Here is a 23997-nt window from a genome sequence, read left to right on the forward strand (position 1 = left end):
CCCAGGGAGTGGGCACCCCACTCACCCTTGGAGAAGGGGCTCTCCTCTTCACATTCCTCCCAGTGATCAAAATCAAAAGTCACATTAGGATTCTGTTCAATGTAATAGTTTACATTAAGTGAGGGAATAAAACATAGGGTGTTAAGACCAGCCACAGTTCATTTCAACTCACCTTTTGTTTGAGTAAGCTACCCCAAGAGTCCCTTTTCTCTTTTGCAAGAGTGATTACAGGTTCACTGTTTTTAATTACACAATTGCAATCATCTTGTAGTATGTTGGCCTGTAGCTCCAAATCAGCCAAGTAAAATTTTTCTCCCATCCAGGCACTAGGTTTACAAAAAGAAATCAAGTCAGGTTTTTTTCTAATGCTTGAAATTATTTCTATTTTACTTTATAAAATTCACATAAACCTACCTGAAAATGACTCTATCTCTAAAATATTTACATTTGTGATCTTTGACATTCCTTAGTCTTATCTTCAAGATGACCACATCGTCTTTTTGGAACCATTTTACCTGTGGGTGGAAGCTAGGGAAAAGAAAAAGGCTTCATGCTCACGCCCCCCCCCCCCCAAGGTGAGGAAGGGAGCAGACACCCGCAGCAATGGACGCACCTTTTCAGGGGCTCTGTAATGTTTTTAGTGGAAACATCGCCAGTGTTCTCAGGTGAAGTTTCTATACAAAAAGTCAAATTTTCCTATAGATTATTTACATGTAACTCCATAAATACACACAAACATAGTTTTTTGCACTATGCAACTTTTAGCCAAAGAAGTACTCTCTAAAAGTATACATTTCATAGTAACCCAAGTTACTGCAAAGAATTGGAAAAAAATATAATGCACATCATTTAGTAAAACTAATAAAAACAGGCTTTGACAAAGACACTTAAACAGTTGGGAAACTGATGTCACTCTCTGAAAAGCACTCTCATGACAACCCACGGCCACAGGTGAAAATGTTCAGGCTCCTCTGCTCCCTTCACCTGCTAGGACTCCACTACAGATGACTTCCAGGGCAGCAGGCAGGACACTCAAGAAGAGTACTGAACAACATTTTCTGAAACAATGCAACTTAAATTCTCAGTCTAAAATATTTGAAGCTTCTGTCCCAAGACGTGACCAAGAATGTTCCCAGCAGCTTGAGTAACAATAATCAAAAACTGAAAACAACTTCAACATCTGTCAATATGTGAACTGGTAAACTATGGTATATTCATGTCACAAAATAAACTCAAAATAAAAAACAGCACTGCTACCAATAATCCAGATGCATTTCACAGGCATTAACGTTGACTGAAAAAGCCTCAAGAGTGTATACTATGTACTTTCAATTCAGCAAAACTGATGGTGTCAGAGTCAGAACAGTGGTTACTGGGGAAGGTTCCAGATAGGGAAGGTATCTGAGGGAGAATGCTGGGTTCTGGAAATACACAGTAGCTTAACCTGGTTCATGACATCCATTTGTAAAAGTCTCATAAGCTGTGTATTAAGATCTGTGTGCTTTACTGAATGAACATTTTATCTTAAAAAAAAAGGGTGGGGGAACTTGCCAAAAAACAAAACACCAGGTAGCTGAATTATCAAGAATAGGAAGTTGAGCCCTGGCCAGCTGATTCAGTGGTAGAGGTCGGCCCAGCATGTGGAAATCCTGGGTTCAATTCCCGGCAAGAACACACAGGAGAAGCACCCATCTGCTTCTCTGCCCCTCCCCCTCTCCTTTCTCTCTCTCTCTCTCTTCCCCTCCCACAGCCAAGGCTCCATTGGAGCAAAGTTGGCCCAGGTGCTGAGGACAGCTCCATGGCCTTCACCTCAGGTGCTAGAATGGCTCTGGTTGCAATGGAGCAATGCTCCACATGGGCAGAGCACTGCCCCCTGGTGGGCATGCCAGGTGGATCCTGGTCAGGCGCATGCGGGAGTCTGTCTGACTGCCTCCCCACTTCTCACTTCAGAAAAAAAAAAAGAATAGGAACTTGAGTAATATCAGTTTGTGTCACATTCTCTATAATTCATCTAAAAGTGAAAAACCTACCCATTAGCAAATTTCTAAGAATTATTGATTCTATTAACCATCTTTGAAATAACTAACCATGCTCCTGGTTTTCTGAGTGTGTCTCGGAGTCAGCACCTCTCTCTGAAGCCCCGTCCTCTTGCTGCATGCTCTGCAGACAGGCGGCACCTGCTGATGACTGCACCCTGGGGAGAAGAGGTGGAGGTTAGCTCCTAGGAGACAGGCAGGACCCAGCTCTCCACAGAGACTTCCTAGCCAAAGAGAAAGGCAGGCAAGAAATGGCTGTGGCACGCTTACTCCCATGGGTCAGACCCACGCAGAACATGACACATTTACAGAGAATGGGCAGAGCAGCCGGCTTCATTCACACTGTGCCCCTTGCTTCAAGCACAGAGTAGATGATTGATACATATGATCAGATAAATGCATTAACTCGTTTACCAAAGTAAGTTCCCTTCCAAATCATTCAACGGTGAGAGTAACATATACATTGCCATTCACTTCAAAGAGGATAAAAGGGCAGAAAGTAAAAGCTATCTCCTATCCTCCCCAGCCCTGGTTCCTCAGTTCATTTTCCCAGAGACACCCCTCTTAACAGTTTGGGCTGATTCTAGAATAGTCTTTGCATAGAAAAGCAAATATTGTTATCTGTAGCTTCCATACACACATGTGCGCATGCGTTTCAACCCATGGAAACCTACTGAATTCCCTTTCCTGCCCCTCATCTCATTGTACTTAAAAACCAGACTTCTTCCCTATCAGTACATAGAGGGCAGCCTCCTTTCTCTAAAAATTTTAAATTGTGTTTCTCTTTTGCTTTTCTGAGCAGGTAATCACATGCATGTAGTTTAATAAATAAAAAATTCTCTACTGTAAGAAATCTTCTCATGCTGCCCAGCCACTCAAATTCCTTCCTCACTGGTGACAATGTAATTCATTTTTTGTGCATCCTTTCAGAAGTTGACCTGAAAGCAGCAAACCTACGCAAATGTATGTACGCATAAGTATCCATACACACGTACACATGCACACCTATGGGGTTGGGGTGTGCGTTTATCTCTGGGGACTTGACTGACACTCATGAAGGCTGCAGAATGGCACTGCCCAAACAGCAGAGGGCAGTGTCCCATGTCCAATCGCCAGGACACAGCAGGGATCCTCCTCAGGCCTCTTCCTCTCCCAGGGGTGCAGTACCAGTCCTCCATCACTCCCTCTTCCTCTACCATGGCTCTGACTTCCTTCATTAAACCCTCATCTAATGGGTTCTGACCCTTCCTCCTCACACACCAAGTTTTGACTCTTCACCAACACCTGGAAACCAGAGCCTTTCCCCAGTGCTTTCTTGACTTCTAGCCTTATACTTTCAACAACCTTAAATGGGTCCAAAACCAACTCAGTGTCTCTTTTTCCAACAGGCTAGCTGCTCCTGAAAACATCCTGTAACTGCCAACCATGCCAATTTCTTCTCTGCCATCAGGGCTGAGAATTATGGAATCACATTACCCTGTGTATGTCAATCACTAAGCCCCGTGGCTTCCAGATCTTCCAGGTCCCCAGGATCTGTTCTCTTCCAATCTGTTGTAAAACGGTGCCATTTTCCTCACTTCCAATCCAGTGTCCCTCTCCAGCTGGACTGGAGCCTCTTCTTCCAGGAGGGCTACCTCTGCAGTCTCCTGCAGTCCTCTGAACATCTCCTTAACTGTGCTATAACCACAGGTGTGCATACCCCTGCACAGCCACAAAGCCAAGTGTGCACAGACACCCAGCAGAGTGCTCTGCACAGAGCTGGGCTCAAGGGTTATAGTTATTTTTCAGATAAGTGATCAATCCCAGTTGTTTCTTTTCCAAGAGAGAGACAGAGACAGACAGACAGGAACAGATAGATAAGAAGGGAGAGAGATGAGAAGCATGAATTGTTTGTTTCAGCACCTTAGTTGTTCATTGATTGCTTTCCCATAAGTTCCTTGACCGGGGGGTTCCAACAAAGCAAGTGACCCCTTGCTCAAACCAGATGAGCGCATGCTCAAGCTGGTGACCTCAGGATCTCAAACCTGGCTCCTCCGCTTCCCAGTCTGACATTTTATCCACTGCGCCACCACCTGGTCAGGCTGTAAGGTTTTGTTTGTAATGTTTTTAACAGTTTTTGGTATGAAGGTTCTGTTGGCCTCATAGAATGTGTTAGGAGGTACTGCTGCCTCTTCTAGTTCTTAGAAGGCTTTGAGAAGGATAGGAACCAACACTTCTTGAATGTTTGGTAGAATTCACTAGTGTAGCCATCTGGTCCTGGACTTTTTATTTTTGGGGAGGTTTTTTGATAGTTGTTTTTATTTCCTCCCTGCTTATAGGTCTATTTAGGCTTTCCACTTCTTTTTGACTCAGTCTAGGAAGATTGTATAGTTCTAGAAATTTATCTATTCCCCCTGGTGGGCATGCTGGGTGGATCCCGGTCGGGCGCATGCGGGAGTCTGTCTGACTGCCTCCCCGTTTCCAACTTCAGAAAAAAAACACACAAAAAAACCCCCCCAGAAAGCAATGTATAAAATGGCAATAGGGAACTCACAAGTATCAATAATTACACTAAATGTAAATGGATTAAACTCACCAATAAAAAGGCACAGAGTAGCAGAATGGATTAAAAAAGGAAACCCAACTGTATGCTGCCTACAAGAAACACATCTAAGCAACAAGGATAAAAACAAATTCAAAGTGAAAGGCTGGAAAACAATACTCCAAGCAAATAACATTAAAAAAAAAAAGGCAGGCGTAGCAATACTCATATCTGATAATGCTGACTACAAGACAGCAAAAGTACTCAGAGACAAAAATGGTCATTTCATAATGATTAAGGGGACGCTGAGTCAAGAAAACATAACAATTCTTAATATATATGCACCAAACCAAGGAGCACCAAAATATATAATACAGCTTATTGACCTTAAAACAAAAACTGACAAAAATACAATCATACTTGGAGACCTCAATACATCGTTGACGGCTCTAGATCGATCATCCAAACAGAGAATAAATAAAGATATATTGGCCTTAAACAAAACACTAGAGCACCTGGATATGATAGACATCTACAGGACATTTCATCCCAAAGTGACAGAGTATACATTTTTCTCCAGTGTACATGGATCATTCTCAAGAATTGACCATACATTGGGCCACAAAAACAACATCAGCAAATTCAGAAAAATCGAAGTTGTACCAAGCATATTTTCTGATCATAAAGCCTTGAAACTAGAATTCAACTGCATAAAAGAGGAAAAAAACCCCACAAAAATGTGGAAACTAAACAACATACTTTAAAAAAATGAATGGGTCAAAGAAGAAATAAGCGCAAAGATCAAAAGATATATACAGACAAATGAAAATGACAATACGACATATCAGAATCTCTGGGATGCAGCAAAAGCAGTAATAAGAGGGAAGTTCATATCACTTCAGGCCTATATGAACAAACAAGAGAGAGCCCAAGTGAACCACTGAACTTCACACCTTAAGGAACTGGAAAAAGAAGAACAAAGACAACCCAAAACGAGCCGAAGAAAGGAGATAATAAAAATCAGAGCAGAAATAAATGAAATAGAGAACAGAAAAACTATAGAAAAAATTAATAGAACAAGGAGCTGGTTCTTTGAAAAGATCAACAAAATTGACACACCCTTGGCAAGATTTACCAAGGAAAAAAGAGAAACAACTCATATAAAAAAAATCCAAAATGAAAGAGGAGAAATCACCACGGACATCATAGATATACAAAGAATTATTGTAGAATACTATGAAAAACTTTATGCCACTAAATTCAACAATCTAAAAGAAATGGATATATTCCTAGAACAATACAACCTTCCTAGACTGAGTCAAGAAGAAGCAGAAAGCCTAAACAGACCGATTAGTAGGGAAGAAATAGAAAAAACTATTAAAAACCTCCCCAAAAATAAAGGTCCAGGCCCAGACAGTTATACTAGTGAATTCTATCAAATATTCAAAGAAGACTTGGTTCCTATTCTACTCAAAGTCTTCCAAAAAATTGAAGAAGAAGCAAGACTTCCAAACACATTTTATGAGGCCAACATAACCCTCATACCGAAACCGGGCAAGGACAGCACAAAAAAAGAAAACTCCAGACCAATATCTCTAATGAATACAGATGCTAAAATACTAAACAAAATACTAGCAAATCGAATACAACAACATATTTTAAAAAAATACATCATGATCAAGTGGGATTCATTCCAGAATCTCAAGGATGGTTCAACATACAAAAACGGTTAACGTAATACACCATATCAACAAAACAAAGAACAAAAACCATATGATCTTATGAATAGATGCAGAAAAGGCATTCAACAAAATACAACACAATTTTATGTTTAAGACTCTCAACAAAATGGGTATAGAAGGAAAATATCTCAACATGATAGAGGCCATATATGATAAACCATCAGATAACATCATATTAAATGGCACAAAACTGAAGGCTTTCCCCCTTAAATCAGGAACAAGACAGGGTTGTCCACTCTCTCCACTCTTTATTTAATATGGTGCTAGAGGTTCTAGCCAGAGCAATCAGATAAGACAAAGAAATAAAAGGCATCCATATCGGAAAAGAAGAAGTAAAGGTATCACTTTTTGCAGATGATATGATCCTATACATCAAAAACCCCAAAGAATCTACAAAAAGACTACTAGAAACAATAAATCAATACAGTAAGGTCGCAGGATACAAAATTAACATAAAGAAGTCCATAGCCTTTCTATATGCCAACAATGAAACATTTGAGAATGAACTTAAAAAAATAATCCCCTTCATGATTGCAACAAAAAATAAAATACCTAGGAATAAACATAACAAAGAATGTAAAGGACTTATATAATGAAAACTACAAACCATTGTTAAGGGAAATCGAAAAAGATACAATGAGATGGAAGAATATTCCTTGTTCTTGGATAGGAAGAATAAATATAATCAAGATGGCCATATTACCCAAAGCAATATACAAATTTAATGCAATTCCCATCAAAATTCCAATGATATTTTTTAAAGAAACGGAACAAAAAATCATCAGATTTATATGGAACTATAAAAAACCCCGAATAGCCAAAGCAATCCTAAAGAAAAAGAACAAAGCTGGGGGCATTACAATACCTGACTTCAAACTATATTATAGAGCCACAACAATCAAAACAGCATGGTATTTGCAGAAAAACAGACACTCAGACCAATGGAACAGAACAGAAAGTCCAGAAATAAAACCACATATATATGACCAAATAATTTTTGATAAAGGGGCCAACAACACACAATGGAGAAAAGAAAGCCTCTTCAACAAATGGTGCTGGGAAAACTGGAAAGCCACATGCAAAAGAATGAAACTCGACTACAGTTTGTCCCCTTGTACTAAAATTAATTCAAAATGGATCAAAGACCTAAATATAAGACCTGAAACAATAAAATACATAGAAGAAGACATAGGTTCTAAACTCATGGACCTTGGTTTTAAAGAGCATTTTATGAATTTGACTCCAAAGGCAAGGGAAGTGAAGGCAAAGATAAATGAATGGGACTACATCAGACTAAGAAGTTTTTGCTCAGCAAGAGAAACTGACAACAAAATAAATAGACAACTAAATGGGAAATGATATTTTCAAACAACTGCTCAGATAAGGGCCTAATATCCAAAATATACAAAGAACTCATAAAACTCAACAACAAACAAACAAACAATCCAATAAAAAAATGAGAAGAGGACATAGACACTTCTCTCAGGAAGAAATACAAATGGCCAACAGATATATGAAAAGATGTTCATCTTCATTAGTTATTAGAGAAATGCAAATCAAAACAGCAATGAGATACCACCTCACACCTGTTAGATTAGCTATTATCAACAAGACAGGTAATAGCAAATGTTGGAGAGGCTGTGGAAAAAAAGGAACCCTCATTCACTGTTGGTGGGAATGTAAAGTAGTACAACCATTATGGAAGAAAGTATGGTGGTTCCTCAAAAAACTGAAAATAGAACTACCTTATGACTCAGCAATCCCTCTACTGGGTATATACCCCAAAAACTCAGAAACATTGATACGTAAAGACACATGCAGCATTGTTCACAGTGGCCAAGACATGGAAACAACCAAAAAGCCCTTCAATAGAAGACTGGATAAAGAAGATGTGGCACATATACACTATGGAATACTACTCAGCCATAAGAAATCATGACATCGGATCATTTACAACAAAATGGTGGGATCTTGATAACATTATACAAAGTGAAATAAGTAAATCAGAAAAAAACAAGAACTGTATTATTCCATACGTAGGTGGGATATAAAAATGAGACTAAGAGACATTGATAAGAATGTGGTGGTTATGGGGGGAGGGAGAGGAAAAGGGGGGGAGGGCACAAAGAAAACTAGATAGAAGGTGATGGAGGACAATCTGACTTTGGGTGATGGGTATGCAACATAATTGAATGACAAGATAACCTGGACATATATCTTTGAACATATGTACCCTGATTTATTGATGTCACTCTGGTAAAATTAACTTTAAAAAAGTATATATTGGCCCTGGCTAGATGGCTCAGTGGTAGAGCATCAGCCTGGCATATGGAAGCCCTAGGTTCGATTCCTGGCCAGGGCACACAGGAGATGTGCCTATCTGCTTCCCCACCCTTCCCCCCTCCTTTCTAGCTCTCTCTTCCTCTCCCGCAGCCAGGGCTCCATTGGAGCAAAGTTGGCCCAGGCGCTGAGGATGGCTCCATGGCTTCCACCTCAGGCGCCAGAATGGGTCCAGCTGCAACGAAGCAAAGTCCCAAATGGGCAGAGCATTGCTCCCTAGTGGGCTTGCCAGGTGGATCCTGGTCGGGCGCATGCAGGAGTCTATCTCTCTGCGTCCCCACTTCTCACTTCAGAAAAATACAAAAAAAAAAAGTATATCTCTATTAATTATTAATAGATAAACTGAAACAGTTATACTGAAGACATATTCTGGTATCTTGGTACCAAAACACATGCAGAGCAAAATGGCAAACTAGGGAGCTCCAAGCTCCCACCATTTCCCAGAGACACTGAAAGAACCACCAGAAGCCATCTGAGTCAACTTTGTAGGAGCTGTAAACAGTCAAAGATGAACAGCAACCAATAAATGCTCAATCAGGAAAAAGCCAGCTTCAAAACCTGAGTATGGCTTTGCAGCATTTCACTTGCCTTTGCTGCCCTAGCCCCCTCCCCCCTTGCCTTCTCAACATGGTGGGCTTGAGCTGTCAGCAGCTTGATTCCTGCTCCCCTCTCAAGCCAGAAAGAGCAGAGTAGACTGCTTGCAAACTACTGTGTCCAGTGGTCAGCAAACTCATTAGTCAACAGAGCCAAATATCAGCAGTATGACTGAAATTTCTTTTGAGAGCCAAATTTTTAAAACTTAAACTATATAGGCAGGTACATTGTTATTAACTTAATTAGGGTACTCCTAAGCTGGCCAAAGAGCCACACTCAAGGGGCCAAAGAGCCACATGTGGCTTGTGAGCCGCAGTTTGCAGACCACTGGTGTAGGCCATTCTAATCTGTCTGGGGAAATACCTGAGGGACCAATGCAACATGCTAGTCTGTTTCACAAATCTTGGAACACAGGCAGGAAAGTAGTGGGCACTGCTTGAAAAAGTCGACACCCACAGATGCCCAGATATTACGCATGGAGATACACAACAGACCATTTAAGGCTGGGGTGACACTCCTGGAAAACTAGGACATTCAAAAGCAGTACATTGGCCCTGGCCGGTTGGCTCAGGGGTAGAGCGCCGGCCTGGCGTGTAGAAGTCCCGGGTTCGATTCCCGGCCAGGGCACACAGGAGAAGCGCCCATTTGCTTCTCCATCCCTCCCCCTCTCCTTCCTCTCTGTCTCTCTCTTCCCCTCCCGCAGCCAAGGCTCCATTGGAGCAAAGATGGCCCGGGTGCTGGGGATGGCTCCTTGGCCTCTGCCCCAGGCACTAGAGTGGCTCTGGTCTCGGCAGAGCAACGCCCCGGAGGGGCAGAGCATCGCCCCCTGGTGGGTATGCCGGGTGGATCCCGGACGGGTGCATGCGGGAGTCTGTCTGACTATCTCTCCAGGTTTCTAGCTTCAGAAAAATACAAAAAAAAAAAAAGGCAGTACATTGCAGGGCAGGATGTAGTGGGGATTTAGAAAGCCATGCACATGCCAAGACAAGATACATGCCCAGAAAGTCCTGAGAAGACCTTAAACTTTACCTAGGGCCGATTTCTAGGCAAACATATGGAGAAAATGGGAATATTTGTGCACTGGTGGTGGGAGTGTAAAATGGTGTAGCTACTGTGGAAAAGTTTGGCAGTTCAAAAATACTCAGAATTACCACATGACTCAGCAATTTCTCTCCTGGGTATACAAAGAATTGAGAGCAGCGACATGAACAGGTATGTGATCACCAATGTTTATAGCAACACAATCCATATAGCCAAATACCTACTGACACAAATAAACAAAATTTGGCCTGCCTGACCAGGCAGTGGCACAGTGATAGAGCACTGGCCTGGGACACTGAGGATCCAGGTTCAAAACCCTGAGGTCACCTGCTTGAGCGTGGGATCATCGATATGATCCCATGATCACTAGCTTGAGCCCAAGGTCATTGGCTTGAGCAAGGGGTCACTGGCTCGGCTTGAGCCCCCCAGGTCAAGACACGTATAAGAAGCAATCAATAAACAACTGAAGGGGAGCAACTACAAGTCAATGCTTCTCATCTCTCTACTGTTCCCCCCGCCTCTCTCTAAAAACAAAAACCAAAAAATGATAAAACAGAGCTGAGTGAAAGAAACCAAATATAAAGGAGACACCCTACAAGATTCGGTCAAACAGAGGTCAAAGCAGGGAAGCACCATTTGTGCCCTTCTATGTTGGGAGCACACTACCCCTAGGAAGGGAGGGTCCAGCTCTGAGTCTTGTCCCATTTCTCTTTTTTTTTTTTTTTTTTTTTTTTTACAAAGGCAGAGATAGACAGGGACAGACAGACAGGAACAGAGAGAGATGAGAAGCATCAATCATCAGTTTCTCGTTGCGCATTGCGACTTCTTAGTTGTTCATTGATTGCTTTCTCACATGTGCCTTGACCGTGGGCCTTCAGCAGACCGAGTAACCCCTTGCTGGAGCCAGCGACCTTGGGTCCAAGCTGGCGAGCTCTTTGCTCAAGCCAGATGAGCCCGCGCGCGACCTCGGAGACTCGAACCTGGGTACTTCCGCATCCCAGTCCGACGCTCTATCCACTGCGCCACCACCTGGTCAGGCTTGTCCCATTTCTGACCTAGGGCTGGTTTCTGTGCTCAGAAGTCCACCAAAGTACTTTTTTTATAAATTAAGTGAGAGGAAGGGAGGCAGACCGACAGACTCCCACATGTACCCGGACCAGGATCCACCTGGCAAGGCTCCTACTGGGAGATGCTCTGCCCATCTGGGGCTGCCGCTCCACTGCTTGTCAATGGAGTTGTTTTAGCACCCGAGGCAAGGCCAGGGAGCCATCCTTAGTGCCCAGAGCCATCCTCAGTGCCTGGAACCAACGTGCTCAAACCATTCGAGCCATGACTGCAGGAGTGAGTGGGGAAGAGGTGGAGAAGCAGATGGTTGCTTCTCCTGTGTGCCCTGACTGGGAATTGAACCCAGGACTTCCACATGCCGGGCTGATGCTCTATTGCTGAACCAATCAGCCAGGGCCCAAACTACACTTATGATGTGTGCACTTCTATGTATGTGTGCTGATTGTCAATAAAAAGTTAATAAAAATTCATTCTGTAAGAGATACACCGGTGAAATAACATAATTGGGATCTGTTTTATAATACTCCACCAAAACCAAAAGTACAGGCTGAGGTCTAAATAAAACAAGATTTTCCAAGTCTTAGTAATTACTGAAGCTGAGTGATGGGAACATGGACACTCATTAAATTATTCTACTTTGAAAAATATGTTCATAACACTTGTGAGTTGTATTTCCACAAAACAGCTCGTCCAAAAAGCACACAAAAACCCACTTACCGGGCTTGGCTTGGACTTTCCTCAACGGTTTGCATTTTGGCTCCTTCGTGTAATTTTTTCAGTTGGTCTATATGTTCTGAATTATCAGTGCCCATTCCCATTGACAAAATTTCAGCTCGAACATTGTAATCAACAACAGAAGTTTTTAAACTTAAAAGTTTTGTAATATGGACCTTGAATGAAAGAAAAAAAAAATACAACACTTGCAGGAATCAGGCTTTGAACTTTAAATCAGTCCCCAACATGCTCACGTGGCCTCTCTATCTAGCTCTGTGAAGTCAGATGCACTTGGGCACACACCACAATGTGCGAGGGCCTCCCACTCCTATCCAGACCATTCCATAGGCAAGTTCACACCAGAATCTTTCAGAGCCCAATCCCACACTGCAGAAATATGATGAGGTCTGGGTTGGGCCAAGATTGAGTCCTGGAACAAAACCCCCAGACAAGAGCACTCTATAATGCTGTCACCACACACAAGAGTCCTAGATTTTTCTGATTTTTTGCTCCAGTACTTTCCGCCTCTCTTAACAAGGAAGACCCCAACACTTGGAGTCTGCTGGTGTCCAGAAGGCTCTCTGTCAAAGCTCCATATTCTGTATTCAGGACAGTTTCCTCAGTTTCCTACACTTGTCTTTTCTGCAACCAAAACATTCTCACTCACTTCATTTACACAAAATTAAGTAAAACATGAAAATCTGCAATAGTCTGATTCCTATCGACAGGAGATGCGCACCCAGGACTGGGCATCCCTTTCATAGCACAGGGAGGGTGAGTGAGGCTGGCACTGCCTGAGGCCCCATCCCAAGTGGACCCTTGGAATGCGTTCCCATCTGGGGCTGGCAGGAGAATGTTTCTCCAGTCTCACTGGGGGCCACGCTGGTCTGGGCGGAGAAGGCAGTGGGCGTGGGTCTGCCTCCGCGCAGCATCCATGGAAACCGCTGCACTGGAGCTGTGGAAGCTTATTTTCAGGGGACGCTTTTCTTTTTTCTGCTTCATTCTCTTAACTGTAGTTTTTTTCATTGCTGTTTAATAAAACTTTCATTTTTCCTCCAGTGAAGAACCACAACATTGACTATCACAGACAGCATCAACTAGTACTCTCTACCTTGTCTTGTAAAAATTATTTCTCCTCTTACTCTTAAATCCCAAACCCAACCCAAACACCTTTTAAAGTTTTTTTTTCTTTTCTTTTTTTTTTTTTTTTTTTTCATTTTTCTGAAGCTGGAAACAGGGAGAGACAGTCAGACAGACTCCCGCATGCGCCCGACCGGGATCCACCCGGCACACCCACCAGGGGCGAAGCTCTGCCCACCAGGGGACGATGCTCTGCCCATCCTGGGCGTCGCCATGTTGCGACCAGAGCCACTCTAGCGCCTGAGGCAGAGGCCACAGAGCCATCCCCAGCGCCCGGGCCATCTTTGCTCCAATGGAGCCTTGGCTGCAGGAGGGGAAGAGAGAGACAGAGAGGAAAGCGCGGCGGAGGGGTGGAGAAGCAAATGGGCGCTTCTCCTGTGTGCCCTGGCCAGGAATCGAACCCGGGTCCTCCGCACGCTAGGCCGACGCTCTACCGCTGAGCCAACCAGCCAGGGCCACCTTTTAAAGTTTTAAGGTGTTTTCAATCTTATAAAAGTAACTTCTAGCAGAAGATTTTATGAACAAAATTCCTTTAAATCTTATCAGTAATCATAATAAGATTTAAGCCTAATAGAGAAAAAGTTTGAACTGAGAAGAAGAGTTCTTGGGGCAGAGGCGGAGGGAGATAGTGCCAGCGCAGCGGGGATACGCTGAGCCCTCTTATTACAGTCCTTGTCTCACGCTCAGCTTGCCCTCCCCTACGTCAGCCCCGCAGGATGAGTCTGTTCACAAATAGAACCCATGTGCCCCATGCAGGTGCTACCTAGCACACAGTAGGTATACTATCACTATTAGGTGAATAAATGAGATAGCAACTGTGAACATTATAAAAGCTATTTTTGAAAGCGCAAGGACTGGAACTCCCAACATTACCAATCACATGCTGGGACCTGAGAATCGTTTACAACTAGATGGACGGATGGCTGTGTGCTGTAGGGGCGGTCACTGGCCCCAGGCGTCCCACCCGAGTAGACAGGGACCATGAGACTAATTTAATGGTGCAGGACAACACTTGATAAAGTGGATTAGAATAGAACTCTAAACATTGGAGACTGTCACACACAGTGAGGATGGTTTCATGGGGCTTCTGTATTGGTGAGTGTGTGAATGTGTGTAAGCATAGACACTCATGCTTGTTAGCTCTGGGTTACAATGTAAAAGATCCCCTTAAACAAAAAACCCACAAACTTATGACCCAAGGAAAAGAAAAAACAAAACAAAACTCTAATTCAGAACCCTAAATAAGCCTCCATTTATGTGAGGCAAAAGTTATTCAAGCAACAGGTTAGAATAGTCTGGATTATTTTAGAGGCCCATTCAAAAAGAAATTTCTTTTTAAAAAAATTGCAGGCCCTGGCCAGTTGGCTCAGTGGTAGAGCATTGGCCTGGCATATGGATGTCCCGGGTTCGATTTCCAGTCAGGACACACAGGAGAAGCAACCACTTGCTTCTCTATCCTTCCCCTCCCCTCTCCTTTCTCTCTCTCTTCCCATCCTGCAGCCATGGCTCAATTGGAGCAAGTTGGCTCCGGGCGCTGAGGATGGCTCCAGGGCCTCACTTCAGGCGCTAAAATAGCCCGGTTGCCAAGTAACAGAGCAATGGCTCCAGATAGGCAGAGCACTGCCCCCTAGTGGGCTTGCCGAGTGGATCCCGCTCAGGGCAGATGTGGAGTCTGTCTTTCTGCCTCCCCACTTCTCACTTAAGAAGAAAGAAAAGAAACTTGCATACTTACCATTGGATCAATCCAAACTGTATTTCCTAAAGCCAACACCACTTTTGCATCATGTAATTTTCCTATAATTTTATGATGAATGTACCTCGTAACCTGAAAAACACCAAGGTAATTTATCTGCAGTTTTTTGTTTGTTTGTTTACAGAGACAGAGAGAAAGTCAGAGATAGGGACAGACAGACAGGAACGCAGAGAGATGAGAAGCATCAATCATCAGTTTTTTGTTGCAACATCTTAGTTGTTCATTGATTGCTTTCTCATATGTACGTTGACCGTGGGCCTTCAGCAGACCAAGTAAACCCTTGCTCGAGCCAGTGATCTTGGGCCCAAGCTGGTGAGCTTTTTGCTCAAACCAGATGAGCCTGCACTCAAGCTGGCAACCTCGGGGTCTCAAACCTGGGTCCTCCGCATCCCAGTTCGACACTCTATCCACTGCGCCACCAGCTGGTCAGGCTATCTGCAGTTTTAAAAACATGCCTTATTCTGAGCATGCTATATAGTTTTGGAAAACACTTCCACACATTTCATCAGAGCCTCAGAACTACACCATGAGGTAGCCAGTGGTCAGTAAACTCATTAGTCAACAGAGCCAAATAACAGTACAATGATTGAAATTTCCTTTGAAAGCCAATTTTTTTTTGTTTTTTGTTTTGTTTTTTTTTTTGCATTTTTCCGAAGCTAGAAACAGGGAGGCAGTCAGACAGACTCCTGCATGCGCCCGACGGGGATCCACCCGGCATGCCCACCAGGGGGCGATGCTCTGCCCATCTGGGGCATTGCTCTGTTGCGTCCAGAGCCATTCTAGCGCCTGAGGCAGAGGCCACAGAGCCATCCTCAGTGCCCGGGCCATCTTTGCTCCAATGGAACCTTGGCTGCAGGAGGGGAAGAGAGAGAGAAGAGAGGGGGAGGGTTGGAGAAACAGATGGGCGCTTGTCCTGTGTGCCCTGACCGGGAATCGAACCTGGGACTCCTGCATGCCAGGCCGATGCTCTACCACTGAGCCAACCAGCCAGGGCTGAAAGCCAAATTTTTTAATCTTAAACTATATAGGTAGGTACATTGTTACTAACTTAATTGGGGTACTCCTAAGCTGGCCAAAGAGCCGCGGTTTGCCGACCACTGAGGTAGGCTATGCAGGCCATCATGCCCCTTTCATCAACAAGGGTAACTAACAATGGAGTTTAATAAGGACAGATGCAAAAGCAGTCTCAAGAACAATGCAAGCCTCTGGACTCCTAACACTACATGCTTCCCACTGTGGACATGTGTCCCTATCTCCTCTGTTGACTGTCAACTGTCTTTAAGGCATGAATGCTTACGTCCTTGGAAGTTCAGTGAGAGTGAAGTAAGTACCAGTGTTCCTGCTGCTCCGGGTGGAGGGCACAGCAGAGAAGCTGTTCTGCACAGGGACCCCTGAGTAAAGGGCTCTGTGCTGCTTCCTGCACCGTCCCTGAGCACATGGCTGTGTCCTTCCCAGCAGGACCACTGCAGGTGAGGCCTGTCGGAGCACTCGCTCAGGCACATGTTAACTCTAGGAAAGCTGAATGGGAGGGAGTGGGTTGTGGCAACTGGGTTATTTTCATCCCTGTGAACTTACTTCCCCCCATTCCCACAGAAGGCTCCTCTTCAAGAAATACTTGTGGTCTATCATCTTGACAGACCAAATGTTTCTTGAGAAACAAGGACCATGACTTCCTCACTAATGGCCACATCTGCAGAACATACATGACATCATCACACAGCAGACACTCAGCAAACACTTTCCATGCAGGAAAGGAATGCAATTCAACAAAGGTCATTTTTACGAAACTCACTACAAGTAAGGCCATGAGTTCATCCTGTAGTGGGGAAACATTCACCTACATCTTCCCTGGATAATGTTCAACCTTGTGTATAACCCAAACTCTTGATACTTTGCCAACTACAATGGCTTATTTCATATCCTACTAACCAGACTGTACAAAAGTTAACCTTCCTTTGAGAATTTGGAGCCTCATTATGAAGAAGACTCACTGCTCTGTTGCTAAGGGTGCCTGTTTGGCCCCGTGCCCACAGCAAGGGCCTCTCGAGCCCACGCTGGACAGCCACGAGGGCCCACGTCTACCACTCCTCTGTGCTCCCTGTCCTGGCCCATCCTTGTTACCCATCCCAAAGAGGCCAGAGGAAATATCGTCTCCGTTGAGAGCTTCTCTGAACTCTCGCTTTCGTTGTCCAACCTCCCAACCCCAATGGAATGACCTGACCTCTCCAAGAAGTGGCCTTCACCCACATCCCCCCTTGGACAGGGAGGCCTATTCTACAGATTCTTACACTGTCTCATCTCCTTAAGCTGACAGCCAATTTTTATCATGACACATACTTCACACCAATTCTACGTCTGTGAGTGCTAATGGCAACCCACATGTGGCAACAAGGGTACCCACCTCAGAGCTAGGTCTGCGCGAGGCGGCCGGGAGTGCAGCCCCAGACCTGCAGCGATCCAAACAGACTGCTTTCACTGCTTAGGAACATGGAGCATTTTACCCAAACGCAATACTCTAAATTCAAATAGTCCTCAACTCCGTGTATGTTCTGTGTTAAATATATTCTAAAAGCGAACTATAAAAGGCCAAAGTAACTCACCTTTGGATTCCACTCAGTTTCATTGTCAGCGGGCTTCACTCTACAAACAATAAACTCCACTGCCTGAGGGGGCAGAGTGTGGAAATTTTGGGGAAGATGCAGTAGTTGATCCCTTGTGATGAGTCCAGTTCTGCCTTCATCTATAAACTTTACAAGGACATTATCCAGAGACCAAGTGTCTTCTTTTTGGCTCACCTCCAACACCTGAACCCTGGAGAACAAGTGGCACGAGTCTGACAGAGACTCTAACATGGAAACAACCTTTGCCTCAACTTACCCATTAAATGCTAAATATATAATAAGACGCCTAACTGCATGGCTTTACTCCATACTAGAAATAAGAGTGGTCAAGGGCACTTAGCAATGGTTTATTTAAAGTATACCTAAATGTAATGAAGTAAGTCCCTTTATTTGACCACACATTACAATTTTTAAGTTTCCCAATCTAAGTTATCACCCAGTGGAGTCGGGCATGGCATGCAAAGAATGGGGTGCAAACAGGCACGTGAGTCATCCTGCCTGGGCAGGAACGCTGTGCCATTTACTGAGCTGACCTTAGAGTGACATGGCCTTGCCAAGGCTCAGTCTGCTTATCATCAAAATAAAATTGACATCACATCCTTTGAAAATTAAATGAGTTAACAATTTATGTGCAGACAGTGACGGCTCCAGAATTGTTGGTATATAAACACTACACTGTCATCCATGCTCTGTGCTCAGGAGCCTGGGGTCAGACAAGTCCCAGGTATAGAAATGTACCCTGGCTCTGGGGACCATGACACCACCACCACCCTCCTGGAAGACAGTAGGCCAACCACGGGAACAGTGGGCACAGTGAAGAGAGGTCAAATGGGGATGCCACAGCAGTGCAAGTCACCTTGTGCTTCACAACTTCTCAAGATGAAATAAGACAGTCTACCTGTGAAAAACACTTTTTTCTGCTAATCCATATAATCCAGATTTCTCCACATTTTTGACAATTGTTTTATTACTGGGATCCTCAAAATACTTCTTCATTTCAGCATGAAGAGTTTCACAAAGATCCATTTGTTTATCAGCTATGAGACCAAAGTAATTTGTTGCATTCAAAATGTAAAGGGGTATTATCTGAAACATAAAAACATATACAGAAAATAAAATCAAGCTAAACCCAAGACCTGTCTGTGAAATCAGCACCTGACCTAAAAGCCCAAAGCATACGAACAAGAATTTAAAAATCAGGCCAAAGAACAAATAAAACAAAATAAAAGCATTAGCATATCCACAAATAATTAGAGTTTCACTTTAAATCTAACAGAAATATTTTTTATGATTTTTTTTCCTCTTTTTTTGAGAGAGAGAGAGAAACAGGAAAGGAGAGAGAAAAGAAGCATCAACTCATAGCTGAGGCACTTTGGTTGTTCATTGATTGTTTTCTCATGTGTGCCTTGACCAGGGGGCTACAGCAGAGTGAGTGACCCCTTGCTCAAGCCAGCAACCATGGGGTCATGTGTATGATCCCACACTCAAGCCAGCAACCCCGCAATCAAGCTGGTGAACCCGTGCTCAAGCCAGAGGAGCCCATGCTCAAGCTGGTGACCTTAGGGTTTTAAATCTTGGTCCTCAGCACCCTAGGCCGACACGCTATCTACTGTGCCACCATCTGATCAGGCTTTCGGTGAATCTTATTATTTTAAAACTGTATTATTAGGTATGTGTTCCTTTATTTTCTAACTGCACTATGTAAAAATCATCCTAAATAGCACCCCTTTCTCTTGAGCCCCTTCCGATCTCTGTCCACTTAACAGGAGGTATTTTAGTGAAGCCTGCTGTGCCTGAGGCTCTAGGCCACAGAAATTAAGCTGTGCCCTCCAGGGACCCTCAGCAACACCACAGCCAGAGTGTGCTCAAGAGGACAGCTCCTTGCAGTCAAATGTCTGCAGGCTCAGCAGTGTGTGAGGGGGATGCTAGCGTGCGTGTGTTAGCGAGAGCATGGAGAAGGCATTCCAGACAGAGGGAGCACACAGTGGGAATCAGCCAGGAGCCCTGGCTTTCCAGAGCAGATGCCAGGAGTGAGAACGGGTTACTTGGCGGGATGGTGGAGAAGGTAGTGCTGACTGGGAGGGAGGCAAGCAAGGCAGGGATGAGGGCGAGGTCACCCTGAGCCCATGTGACCAAAGAGAGTACCAGATCCCACCAAGCTGACAGCTCCTCCAACTTCACTGCGTGTCCTCTCCCACTCACTGCCAATGAGCCTGTGCTGTCCCACACTCTACATGAACCCTACCTCAGGGTCTTTGTACTGGCTGGTTCCTCAACCTCAGGAGTCCCCAAACTTTTTACACAGGGGGCCAGTTCACTGTCCCTCAGACCATTGGGGGGCCACCACATACAGTGCTCCTCTCACTGACTACCAGTGAAAGAGGTGCCCCTTTCCGGAAGTGCGGCGGGAGCTGTATAAATGGTTTCAGGGGGCCATATGCGGCCCGCGGGCCATAGTTTGGGGATGCTTGCACCTGGAGTATTCTTCATCAGAGCTCCCATGGCTGGATCCTTCTTATCCAGCCCTCAGTGCAGCTGACCCCTCTCCCCCAGAGTCCCTCCCTCCCTGTAATTCCCAAAGGGCCCTTAGCCCCGACACACTCCCACAGCACAATCCTGGTTTTTCAGTGCATTTCACTCTCTTCATAGTACATCTTTCTAATTCGCCTGTCTACTGTGACCATCCCCTCTGGAATGTCAGCAGGAAGAGGACAGGTGACATGTCTGTCATGGTTCCTGAGCCAGTCATGCTCCAGCACCCTGGAGAAAGCCCTGTACCAAACCCTCAGTGCTTCCTCAAGCCCACACCACCTCTGCAGGAGTGCAGTAACCCTCAACTGTGCAGGGGGCCTCTCCCAGGTCTTCTCCCCTATGGAGCAGGGCCCAGCAGTCCGGCATTCCACTCATTAGCCCACTTGGTGATGGCAGTGAACATGAGGTGGTACGGAGAGAGAGCAAACCTCTCCCTACAATGTTGCAAGGAATGGGCAGGGCATAATATATACCAATAACAACACTTTTCAAAAAGAAGCACAAAGAAAAATGTCAGGAAATATACTAAAATGCTAATGGTAACTGTATAGAATGATAGGAATATAGGGGAAAGTTTCTTTGTCCCTGTAGTTCCCAAATTAGGAGACTCTATGTTAAGGAGAGGGGCCTCAGCACACATGGGTAAGCAAAACCTAGGCCTGAGGGGGCATCAGTATGTGGCAGTCCCCTCTGTATGTCATTAGCACATCTAAAGACATATTACATTGGCTTGACCTGTGGTGGCGCAACAGACAAAGAGTTGACCTGAAATGTTGAGGTTGCCAGTCCGAAACCCTGGGCTTACTGGGTCAAGGCACATATGCCAAGCAACCAATGGGCCTTGGCCAGTTGGCTCAGTGGTAGAGCGTCAGCCTGGCGTGTGGATGTCCCGGGTTCAATTCCCAGTCAGGGCACACAAGAGAAGCACCCATCTGCTTCTCCACCAATCCCCCTATTACTTCTTTCTCTCTTTCTCTCTCTCTCTCTCTTCCCTTCCTGTAGCCATGGCTCAATTGGAGCAAGCTGGCCTCGGGCACTGAGGATGGCTCCATGGCCTCTACCTCAAGCACTAAGAAGACCTCTGTTGCTGAGCAACAGAACAATGCCCCAGATGGGCAGGGCATTGCCTTGCTGGGTGGATCCTGGTCAGGACACACATGGGAGTCTGTCTATGCCTCCCCAACTCTCAATGAATTAAAAAAAGAAAAAGCAAACGACAAACAACTAAAGTAAAGCAACTATGAGTTGATACCTTCTGCTCCCCCTGCCCCCCCCTGTAAAATTAATAAAATCTTTAAAATCAATATTTTTTTTTAAAAAAAGACATATTAAATTGGTTGAATGAAGGTGGCAAAAAGCTTGTGGACTGAACTCTCTTGACAGAAGAAGACCATGAGGCCTCCTGACAGGGTAGGGCAATCAACTTGTCCTGGCCTACCTCACACTGTCCTGGTTTCAGCACTGACAGTGCCACATGCCAGAAAAACTCTCAGTTCTGGGCACATTGGGAGGGTCCCTTTTCACCATCCCAACACCCACCTGTTTTGATTCTACTCTGTCTGGTACCTATGCACATAACTAATTCTGTCTGTTCTGTCTGTTACAGTTGCAGGATATAAGGTAAGAATACAAAATTCAACTTCATTTTTTTTTTTTAAGCTGGAAACGGGGAGAGACTGCCAGACAGACTCCTGCATGCGCCTGACCGGGATCCACCTGGCACGCCCACCAGGGGGCGACGCTCTGCCCACCAGGGGGCAATGCTCTGCCCCTCCGGGGCGTCACTCCACCGCGACCAGAGCCACTCTAGCGCCTGGGGCAGAGGCCAAGGAGCCATCCCCAGCACCCGGGCCATCTTTGCTCCAATGGAGCCTTGGCTGCGGGAGGGGAAGAGAGAGACAGAGAGGAAGGAGGGGGGGTGGAGGAGCAAACGGGCGCCTATCCTATGTGCCCTGGCCGGGAATCGAACCCGGGTCCCCCACACGCCAGGCCGACACTCCACCGCCGAGCCAACCGGCCAGGGCCTCAACTACACTTTTAAAACAACTAAAAAATGAAGTTTTAAGAAAAAACACTGACAATAGCACCCAAGAACATGAAATATTAGGGTTAAATTTAACACACTAAATACAAGATCTATCTACTGAAAAATATAACACCTTACAGAAATTAAAAATTACCTAGACAAATGGAGTAATATGTCACATTAATGGATAGAAGAATCAGTATTGTCTAGATAGCAATTCTTCCCACATTAATCCACAGACTCAATGCAATGCCAATCAAAATCCCAGCAGGCTTCTAAGTAGAGATTGCAAGCTGATTCTAAAATGTTATACGGAACTTGACCTGTGGTGGCACAGTGGATTGAGTGTCGGCCTCCTACACTGAGGGCCCCCGTTTGAAACCCCAAGGTCACCAGCTACAGCTCAAGGCTTGTCAGCTTGAGTGTGAGTTGCTAGCTTGAGTGCAGTATTATCGACATGATCCCAAGGTTGCTGGCTTGAAGCCCGAAGTGACTGGCTTGAACAAGGGGGTCACTGACTCCACTTGAGCCCTCCAGTCAAGGCACGTATGAGAAGCAATCAGTGAACAACTAAAGTGAAACAACTACCAAGTTGATGCTTTTCATCTCTCTCCTTGCCCTCTCTTTCTCCCTTATCTCTCTCTCTAAAATGTTATATGGCTATACAAAGGACTAGTCAAAATGATACTGGAGCCTGACCAGGCGGTGGCGCAGTGGATAGAGCGTCGGACTGGGATGTGGAGGACCCAGGTTCGAGATCCCGAGGTCGCCAGCTTGAGCGTGGGCTCATCTGGTTTGAGCAAGGCTCATCAGCTTGAGCCCAAGGTTGCTGGCTCGAGCAAGGGGTCACTCAGTCTGCTGTAGCCCCCGGTCAAGGCACATATGAGAAATCAATCAATGAACAACTAAGAAGCCGCAAGGAAGAATTGATGTTTCACATCTCTCTCCCTTCTTGTCTGTCTTCCCTATCTGTCCCTCTCTGACTCTCCCTGTCTTTGCCACACACAAAAAAAAGATACTGGAGAAGATAGCCAAAGTTGGAAGACTTACTTAAACAGTTTTTAAGATTATAAAGTGCAGCCTGACCAGGCGGTGGCGCAGTGGATAGAGCGTCGGACTGGGATGCAGAGGACCCGGGTTCGAGACCCCGAGGTCGTGAGCTTGAGTGCAGGCTCATCTGGTTTGAGGGAAAGCCCACCAGCTTGAACCCAAGGTCGCTGGCTCCAGCAGGGGTTACTCGGTCTGCTGAAGGCCCATGGTTAAGGCACATATGAGAAAGCAATCAATGAACAACTAAGGTGTTACAACGCACAATGAAAAACTAATGATTGATGCTTCTCATCTCTCTCCGTTCCTGTCTGTCTGTCCCTGTCTATCCCTCCCTCTGACTCACACTCTGTCTCTGTAAAAAATAAATAAATAAAAATAAAATAAATTAAGATTACAAAGTGCAAATAATCAAGACAGTATGTTATTGTATAAAGATAGACAAAACAGACCAAGAAACAGAATAAAGAATTCAGAATTCACATATATGTTCACCTGATTTATGTCAAAGGTGCCAATGTCATTTAGGGGGAAAAGAAGATCTTTCTGAGGCTGGAGCAACCAATCATCCCTAGGGAAAAAACCCTGACCCCTAGTCACATCTCACACAAAATTAATCCATAATGGATCTGAGACCTAAATGGAAAACTATAAAGCTTCTAAAATAAGAACATAGGGAAAATTTCTGCAAATTTAGGGTAGGCAAAAATTTATTATGGCATAAAAAACACAAAACATAGAATAAAAAGTAGTAAACTAGACTTCATCAGAAGTTGAAACCTTTGATTTTCAACTGGGAGAAATATTTACAATATACCTGACAAA

The 23997-nt window shown here is 44.7% G+C and overlaps 1 protein-coding gene across 2 annotated transcripts in view; it reads right to left on the minus strand.

Moving 5' to 3' along the window:
* The window catches only part of TDRD12 (tudor domain containing 12), an 87249-nt gene that overhangs the window by 948 nt on the left and 62304 nt on the right, over nucleotides 1-23997 (minus strand). For both annotated transcript variants that reach the window (XM_066244050.1, XM_066244051.1), the window contains 9 exons: nucleotides 18466-18653; nucleotides 17547-17757; nucleotides 14926-15018; nucleotides 12057-12229; nucleotides 2088-2194; nucleotides 614-674; nucleotides 415-528; nucleotides 173-326; nucleotides 26-92 (listed from right to left, as the gene is read on the minus strand). In XM_066244050.1, the coding sequence (XP_066100147.1) occupies nucleotides 26-92; nucleotides 173-326; nucleotides 415-528; nucleotides 614-674; nucleotides 2088-2194; nucleotides 12057-12229; nucleotides 14926-15018; nucleotides 17547-17757; nucleotides 18466-18653 (1168 nt within the window). The remainder of the gene's footprint in view (nucleotides 1-25; nucleotides 93-172; nucleotides 327-414; nucleotides 529-613; nucleotides 675-2087; nucleotides 2195-12056; nucleotides 12230-14925; nucleotides 15019-17546; nucleotides 17758-18465; nucleotides 18654-23997) is intronic.

Source organism: Saccopteryx bilineata, chromosome 9 (assembly GCF_036850765.1).
Source record: "Saccopteryx bilineata isolate mSacBil1 chromosome 9, mSacBil1_pri_phased_curated, whole genome shotgun sequence".
Classification (NCBI taxonomy): domain Eukaryota; kingdom Metazoa; phylum Chordata; class Mammalia; order Chiroptera; family Emballonuridae; genus Saccopteryx; species Saccopteryx bilineata.